This window comes from Hylobates moloch, unplaced genomic scaffold, assembly GCF_009828535.3.
Source record: "Hylobates moloch isolate HMO894 unplaced genomic scaffold, HMol_V3 SCAFFOLD_12, whole genome shotgun sequence".
NCBI lineage: Eukaryota > Metazoa > Chordata > Mammalia > Primates > Hylobatidae > Hylobates > Hylobates moloch.
The window spans coordinates 54,338,456-54,347,781 of record NW_026652287.1 but is presented as its reverse complement, the minus strand read 5'-3'; the positions used below and the strand labels follow the sequence as shown (position 1 = coordinate 54,347,781).

At 40.5% G+C, this 9,326-nt stretch overlaps 2 protein-coding genes across 2 annotated transcripts in view; both read right to left on the bottom strand.

Annotated features, from left to right (window-relative positions):
• LOC116478760 (zinc finger protein 99-like) overlaps positions 1 to 9,326 on the bottom strand; it is a 277,198-nt gene that overhangs the window by 89,045 nt on the left and 178,827 nt on the right.
• Positions 1 to 9,326, bottom strand: part of LOC116478761 (zinc finger protein 729-like) — a 34,182-nt gene that overhangs the window by 12,190 nt on the left and 12,666 nt on the right. Inside the window, 2 exon segments of the mRNA XM_058424599.1 lie at positions 2,448 to 2,543; positions 3,203 to 3,329. Of these exon segments, the coding sequence (XP_058280582.1) occupies positions 2,448 to 2,543; positions 3,203 to 3,329 (223 nt within the window).

Sequence of the window (9,326 nt, the reverse complement as noted above, 5' to 3'; positions counted from 1 at the left end):
TAAAATGAGTCTTTTATGTTGAAAATAAAATGATTCTAGATAACATCAAAAAACCATATATATAGCTTTCTATTAAATGTAAATATACAGACACATATAAAATTTCTTACTATAATAGTACATAAACCCTTAAAATTCTTCCATAGAATATAAAAACAAAATATAAATCTGCATAAATCTGAATACACAATATGAAATAATTTATAATATTAATAACTGGAAAAAAACATAGTTTTTTTGTTCAATTGAAGTTATGAGATTAAAACATACTGATTTAATCTTAAGATATTTTACGTAATGTCCATTTTTCAAGATAACTACAAAAATTTTATAGAAACTATGCAAAACAAAATAAAATAAGCAAAGCGTGCCACTACAAAATTAAACAAAAAGCCAGGCGCAGTGGCTCACGCCTGTAATCCCAGCACTTTGGGAGGCCGAGGCGGGTGGATCACGAGGTCAGGAGATCGAGACCATGGTGAAACCCCGTCTCTACTAAAAATACAAAAAATTAGCTGGGCGCGGTGGCGGGCGCCTGTAGTCCCAGCTAATCGGGAGGAGGCTGAGGCAGGAGAATGGCGTGAACCCGGGAGGTGGAGCTTGCAGTGAGCCGAGATCGCGCCACTGCACTCCAGCCTGGGTGACAGCGAGACTCTGTCTCAAAAAAAAAAAAAAAAAAAAAAAAATTAAACAAAAAATAGTTAAACAAGAAATGAGAAAAAAACATGTAAAAAAAAAAAAACATATAAAACATAACAATGAAACTGGTATGTAACTTTATTTCTTTTCTTTTTTTTTTTTTTTTGAGATGGAGTCTCACTCTGTTGCCCAGGCTGGTGCACAGTGGCACAATCTCAGCTCACCACAACCTGCGCCTCCAGTTCAACTGATTCCCCTGCCTCAGCCTCCTGAGTAGCTGGGACTACAGATGTGTGCCACCATGCCTGGCTAATTTTTGTATTTTCAGTAGAGACAGAGTTTCTCTATGTTGGCCAGGCTAGTCTTGAACTCCTGACCTCGTGATCTACCCGCTTCAGTCTCCCAAAGTGCTGGGATTACAGGCTTAAGTCACTGTGCCTGACGTAACTTTATTTCTTTAAGAAATTGTTTTAAATATAAATTTGTTAAACTACTTAATAAAAAGAAATATAATTCCAGGACTTTGGGGGGCCAAGGTGGGCTGATTACCTGATTCCAGGAGTTTGAGACCAGCCTGGGCAACAAGGCAAAACCCTGTCTCTAAAAAACAAAACAAAACAAAACAAAAAAACTAGCTAGGTTTAATGGCATGTTCCTGCAACCCAGCTACTTAAGAGGTTGAAACTAGAGGATTATCTGAGTTTGAGAGGCTGAGGCTGCAGTTCACTGCCATGATTACACCATTGCAAACCAGCCTGGTTGACGGAGTGAGACCCTCTTTCATTAATTAATTAATTAAAAGGAAAAGAAAGAAGATGTCTGAGTGGCTTAAGGAAAAAAGCATGCAATATGTTCCTACAAGAGACCAATTTTAGCACTGAGTCAAATAGTCTGTAAGTAACAGAATTAAAAAAAATTTATATTTCATGCAAATAGTAGCCACAATTGGGTGAGGTAGTCATAATTATATTGGACACAATATGCTTTAAGTCAACTACTAGTATGAGACAAAAATTCATATTATATAATAGTAATATGGGTCAATTTACCAGGAATCTATAACTATTATATTTATATGTACAGGTAGGCATAACAACAGGGCTCCAAAATATATAAATATTGACAAACGTGAAGCAAGAAATACATAGCAACATAATAGTTGCAGACGCTGAGACCCCATTTTCAATAATAATAATAAAAAATAGAAAATTCATGTAAAAGATTAAGAAAACAAAATGTAGACAACATTATAGACTATAATATTTTGCAGAGAGAGAAATATCTGAGAGTAGATAATTTATAAAGAAAAAAGGTTTATTTGGCTCACAGTTCAGCAGACTGTACAAGAAGTGTGTGCCTGTATCTGTTTCTGGTGAGGGTCTCAGGAAGCTTATGATCACAGTGGAAGGCGAAAAGGAACTGGACATATCACACGGTAAAAGAGCAAGTGTGAGGTAAGAAAGCCAGGTTCTTTTAATGTAGTTTCTCAAAACTATAGATATTTTTGTGTCCCCAGTAACAATGGAAAAGCAGTCAGATTGTGCAGTCCCTTATATGCCATGAACACGACTTTGGCTCTCATTGTAAACTTGAAGGGAGATCACCAAAATGAAAATAGAATCCTTAGAGAATTTTAAAGCATAAGACAGAAGATGCCTCTATGTGACAGCAAAATTTAAAAAATCTCAGTCTTCCCAGAAACTACTTCCTTTGGAGCACAGCTTCCCAGGTCACATTTTGAGAACTGGCTTTCTCCTTGGCCTCTGGACCTCTCATCTGTGTTGTTTGTTGTATTCACTCTCACATACCTGGGGGTTTAGTTACCATCTCGTGTCTCTTCATATTCCAAGGCTCTTTCCCTTGCTTCAGACAAGTTATCAAGTCTGGCTTAAAGACAGCAATACCTGTTTTATTAAAAATAAATAACATAAATATTGTTCATATTCCCCAAATAATATGCTCATTAAGGAGAATGTAATAGAATATTCTAGTAAATCGATCCCCCAATACTAATTTATAACGTACATTTCTAACTATTTAGAAAATATTTTCAATTTGTACAGGTCCTTAATTTTACTACCTGGTACTACTGAATCAAAAATTGTTGGTGGCAATGAGATTTTAAGGTGTGACAACTATATTTTATGACACTCAATTTCTGCAATTTTCACTAATCTAGAGTGAAAAATACAGATCTGCTCAGAAATGTGAAAAGTTCAGGTAAAAATAAAACATCTTTAAAAAATTCCTTATGGCCGGGTGTGGTGGCTCACGCCTGTAATCCCAGCACTTTGGGAGGCCAAGGCAGGTGGATCACAAGGTCAACAGATCAAGACCATCCTGGCCAACATGGTGAAACCCCGTCTCTACCACAAATACAAAAAAAATTAGCCAGGTGTGGTGGCGCATGCCTATATTCCCAGCTACTTGGGTGGCTGTTTTCAGAAAACAGGGATGTGAAACTCATTTATGGTAAGCATAAATCACCAAAACACATTCTACAGAAAAGAGAAATGAAATCTATAGAATATAATAGGAATTGCTTAATTAAAATTATCCTCACCCAGGAAGACCAGGTTTCTGTAGTTCTCTAACATAACATCCCTATATAAATTCTGCTGAGCCATGTCCAGGCATTGCCACTCCTCCAGAGAGAATTCTATGGTCACATCCCGAAATGTCAACGGTCCCTGAAAAACACAACAAAAGACACACATATATTTCCCAAGTGGCCATGGGCAGAATTTTTAATTTGACTCAAGGTGAAATGAGAGAATAAAGAGAACAGGTTCTAACTTATAGGGACGACCGAACATATCCAATAAAATAATTTTCAACACAGAAATATTATCTAATGTAGTCTCAAATTCTGAGAAAAAAGAATGGCATTAAGATCCACAACACCGGCCGGGCACGGTGGATCACGCCTGTAATCCCAGCACTTTGGGAGGCCGAGGTGGGCGGATCACGAGGTCAGGAGATTGAGACCACGGTGAAACCCCGTCTCTACTAAAAATACAAAAAATTAGCCGGGCGTGGTGGCGGGCGCCTGTAGTCCCAGCTACTGGGAGAGGCTGAGGCAGGAGAATGGTGGGAACCCGGGAGGCGGAGCTTGCAGTGAGCCGAGATCGCGCCACTGCACTCCAGCCTGGGCGACAGAGCAAGACTCCGTCTCAAAAAAAAAAAAAAAAAAGATCCACAACACCAGTGTAGATAAGATACTTTTCTGGATAATAAACTATAAAACTAAGGGCATGATAACAAACGTGTACATTTTTCATTTTTTGTGCTATATTTACACTATACATAATAAGTCTTGTATATTTTTCAGATCAAAAAGACAAGCTGAGTTAGAAGATACCTCTCAAATTTTAATGTGTACAATTAACTGGAGATCTTGTTATGCATATTTATTTTAGAAGATCTAGAATAAAGTCTGAGTTTCTGAATTTGACAAGCTCACCAGTGATGCCTGTTTTCGGCCCAAAAAAGAATATTTTGTCAAACATTCACCAAGTGGAGGAGACTGTGTTTTCCCTGGTTTTTCTGGCCTATAAACAAAGATGACAGCCCTCATTTTCCAAAGATAGATATATGCAAAGAAAATCTAAGAAAGAAAGGCAGGTGCCAGATTAAATGTGATCACTGTTGCACATCAGCTGCATAAAGATACTTAAAAGGCCGGGTGCAGTAGCTCACTCCTGTAATCCCAGCACTTTGGGAGGCTGAGGTGGGCAGATCACCTGAGGTCAGGAGTTCAAGACCAGCCTGGCCAACATGGTGAAACCCCCTCTCTACTAATAGTACAAAAATTAGCCAGGCATGGCGGCACGCTATTCCGGAGGCTGAGGCAGGAGAATTGCTTGAACTCAGGAAGCGGAGGTTGCAGTGAGCTGAGATCACGCCACTGCACTCCCGCTCTAGAAATGCAGCAGGATTCCCCAGCCAAAACTCTAATCTCTTTTATCCAGTTCTGTGAGGCAAGACTCCAGGGTGGGACCTGACCTAAATAAGGCCTCCAAAAACAGTGGATCTAAACAGAACTGGGCCAGGGAGTGGACCCTATGTAGAATTCTGTTCTCTATGCTACTGGGAGTACTTCCAGTTCTGTTTTTCCTAAGCTTACCTAAGAGGCACTTAAATCCCAGAGTCTGTGTAATTTAAATATTTTTTTAGACATTCCCCAATTTTATGACATATACTAATAAGCAATTCAAACAAGTCTTTTATGGTTCCTAGAGTAATTTTATTAAAATATACATATGCATTCTACCAAGGTAAAATAAATAGAAATAAACATAAACATCCCTTCAAGTGATGACATCAGAAGTCAGAATATAAAGAAAGTAGCCCAAATAAAGCCCAAGCGTTTCTGCACACATGTGTTTATTGTACCAACGATATGATGATGTTTAATTCAACCACGTACCCAGTTGCTAGTCTAGACTATAAGTTCCTGGGTGGTAGGGACCATGACTCCTTCATCTATCTTTTTAATGGCCATATGAAATGGAAGCTATTAGTTTATCTGTTTGAGTCTCAGGACCTCCTTCTTGTTTTTCATCCAAGTACCAAGAAACTGGAGAAACTCTTGTCTGGGTGCCAACTAAAGGTATCTCTTGTATGAGGGGAGGAACAAACACAGGATGACTCATTTCTCTTATATTGAGACAGAAGCAGAATTAACCACTCTTGTCAGCTTGACACAGTTATGCTCTGGACATCCTCAAATGTCTCAAAGATGTCTAGGTGATTGTGAGAGGGTTTCCAGTGACTCTGGGCTAATGACCCAACGATAAGCCAGGCAGAAGAGACTCAGGCTGATTATAAATAGAAAATGGAACTGCCCTGGTTAAGCTCCAGAATCTAGATCACGTCTCCTGATTTGCTAGCTCTTGGGTAAGAGAAATAACAACACTCTACTCCAGTATCACATTTTACAGGTAGGTATAGTTGTAGTCATGGCTCTGGTTACTCTGTGGCCTTGATCTCTCACTCCTAAGATGCCTGTTTATACTTACAGATTCTGTCATCAGATTTTATTTATACCTGGAGCCTCTCACATACCTGCAACAGGTCACTGGAGAAGATCTGAAAATCTCACAGAGTCACACTCTCAAAGAAAAGATTTAAGATGTCTACGTTGACATCTCACAATACAGAAGATGTCTTCTGTTGGTTTTCTGTATATTCTCAATTCAAAGTTTGGCCCTGTCTTGTAAATCTTAGGCAGAGGCCAGACCTTATGTGCAGATTCCAGGTGGGATCAACCAGGCTCTGCCTCCTTGGGTGTTACAGCAAGCAGAGTACAATCAAAGGAGAGATCCCATCATAGACGCTGCTCTGGCACATTCTAAATAATATGTCTACCTAAAAGGAAAAAGCTGAGAAAATATAGATTTAAGTTGACAGTTTATTTGGGCCAAGCTTGAGGACCGTAACCTGGGAGCAAATATTCAAGTTGCCTGCAACATACACTTGATTAGCAGTGTGATTACAAGTTGATTTACAAAGGCTAAAAAAGATGGACAGAGAGTGGGTTGATAAAGTTGTTTGTCAGAAATTTTTATTATTTACAGGAATAACATTGATTATTGATTGGATATACATCATTAAGTTTTACGGTACAAGTTATAGTGTCCAGTGTGGCATTATTAATATATAGCTACTTGTGGCAATAGCAAACAGCTTCAAAAGATGAATACATAGTTCAAAAAACAAAAAGAGAAACATAATTCTGCTCTCATTTTAATGTCTCTATAAGTTAGACAACCAAAAGGACTTGCATCTCTCAGAAAGAAAGTTTTTCCTTTTTCTCAAATCTGAAGACCTGGATTCAGAATTTGAAGTTGCAGTTTTAGGTCCTGAATGGATGGGATAGTAGCAGGTTTTCCCTGCACATTTGTGGGCATTTTAGCAAGAGGAAGAAAAAGGAAGTACAGATTCCCAAGTGTACATGTCTACTCAATGCACACATGTTACTCTGATTGGGTTTCTGGGTCACATAGTCTGTGAATCAGTTTCAGGTCGGAAGATACCAGAGTCATTGAAAAACGTAAAACGGTTGATTGCTGCCCTGTGAAGCTTGTAGAATTCTGATCTAGCCTCTCTAAAAGTTACTGTGGAGGATTAAAGATACTAAATTGGCAGAGAAGCAATTCTGCCTGCGTATTTAGGGGACAGCATGCACTTTGCAGCACAATTGTGAATTGACTGATAGCCTGAGAGGGAAAGTTTCCTCTAGAGTAAAGCTTGGGTGGCACCTTATATTTATACATCATGTCTGATAATTCTAGACAGTTTTTGTGAAACATAATTAAAAGATAAATTTTCTTCAGCCCCAGAGAAACTCCACAATAGAACAGACATAAAACTGTTTTATTACACAATTAAACCTGAATGTGACATGCATCACAATCTGCTTAAGAGACTGCAAAGATAGAAAGACAGTAACCGTAATTAGTTCACATGTAAAAAAATTTATAGCACCATGTCATACATAGTTCATCCTAAATTCACCTGGTAATTGAGAAGGCTAGCCATGCAGGCTAATCAGTTATGTTCAATGACAAAATAAACTTTTCACATCTTCATGAAATGATGTAATTTTGCAACTTGACTACAGGTGCCTGCTGAAGGCAGGCTCTCAATCTCCTACAAAAATGGTTGAATAGGGTGCTATCTTTTTGGCTATTTACACTTTAAAGCAATGGCTTTCTACTCCCTGAGCGCTTGGCTACATCTCTCCTGCTTGCCCTCTCCTGTTAGCTAGTGTCCTCTCTTGACCACTACCATCTGCCATTGAGGCAGAACCCACTGCACAGGGGTCACAGCTGAAAGCTCACATCTTACATAAACCATAACTGCCACAGCAGCACTCCAGTGTCACCCCAGAGAGGGAAGCCTGAGCTGCAGGAGGAGAGCCTGCAGGCCTCCTGGGGAGAACTGCACTTTCACATTAATAGAGATTGGAACAGTAATTCAGCCTCAGTTTTTATTTACAATGTGACATGGAAAAACTACTGCTGGATTTCCAACACGAATCCAAGTACAGATAGCTCCAAAAGTTCTCACTGTGACAGCCCACCTCATTCACAGACAACAGGGAATATTTAATAGTGCAGACACCCAAAGCATTGGACAGAAAAACAGCTCTCAGTCTGAGCAAGATTATGCTGAGAGAAAAAAAAAGTTAAATGCATTTTAAGTAAAAACTCAGTTTAGGCCGGGCGCGGTGGCTCACGCTTGTAATCCCAGCACTTTGGGAGGCCAGGGCGGGCGGATCACAAGGTCAGGAGATTGAGACCACGGTGAAACCCCGTCTCTACTAAAAAAATACAAAAAATTAGCGGGACGTGGTGGCGGGCGCCTGTAGTCCCAGCTACTCGGAGAGGCTGAGGCAGGAGAATGGCGTGAACCCGGGAGGCGGAGCTTGCAGTGAGCCGAGATTGCGCCACTGCACTCCAGCCTGGGCGAAAGAGCAAGACTCCGTCTCAAAAACAACAACAACAAAAAAACAAACTCAGTTTAGGCCGGGCACGGTGGCTCAGGCCTGTAATCCCAGCAGGCGGATCACAAGAGGCCAAGGCAGGCGGATCACAAGGTCAGGAGATGGAGACAATCCTGGCTAACACGGTGAAACACCATCTCTACTAAAAATACAAAAAATTAGCCAGGCTTGGTGGCACAAGCCTGTAGTCCCAGCTACTTGGGAGGCTGAGGCAGGAGAATCACTTGAATCCGGTAAGTGGAAGTTGTAGTGAGTCGAGATCGCACCCCTGCACTCCAGACTGGGCGACAGAGTGAGATTCTATCTCAAAAACAAACAAACAAACAAACAAAAACTCAATTTAGATATAAGATTGATCAAGTCAGCCAGAAAATATTCTCTTAAAAGGTAATTTCTCGGCCGGGCGCGGTGGCTCAAGCCTGTAATCCTAGCACTTTGGGAGGCCGAGGTGGGTGGATCACGAGGTCAGGAGTTCGAGACCATCCTGGCCAACGTAGTGAAACCCTGTCTCTACTAAAAATACAAAAAAAATTAGCCGGGCGTGGTGGCGGGCGCCTGTAGTCCCAGCTACTCGGGAGGCTGAGGCAGGAGAATGGCGTGAACCCGGGAGGCGGAGCTTGCAGTGAGCCGAGATGGTGCCACTGCACTCCAGCCTGGGGGACAGAGCCAGACTCTGACTCAAAAAAAAAAAAAGGTAATTTCTCTCTAAACAACCAAAGTGCACAGCTACTCTCAGCATGAGAAACATGAGCATTATGAAGAAAAGGGATATATTCTCAGCAGAATTTTATAAGATTTCTCTTCCATCTCTGCTGCTCTCTCATCACCTAGCCATTGAATGGGGGTTATATATTGAAATACATCTCACAATTTCCATGAGCACTTTTTGATGAAGATTTATAATCTGACTTTGTACATATAGTGGAATGTATTTAAGCTTGCCACATAGCTAACTAAAGAGCTATTATGGTTTTGGGGTGGCCACATCATCTGTGTTTATTTCTCCTTTAATAGCAGCATTCCAATTTAGTGAAATGAAAGACGCTATAAATAGGCTGGGCATGGTGGCTCATGCCTGTAATCCCAGCACTTTGGAAGGCTGAGGTGGGCAAATCTCCTGGGGTCAGGAGTTTGAGACCAGCCTGCCCAACATGGTGAAACCCCGTCTCTACTAACA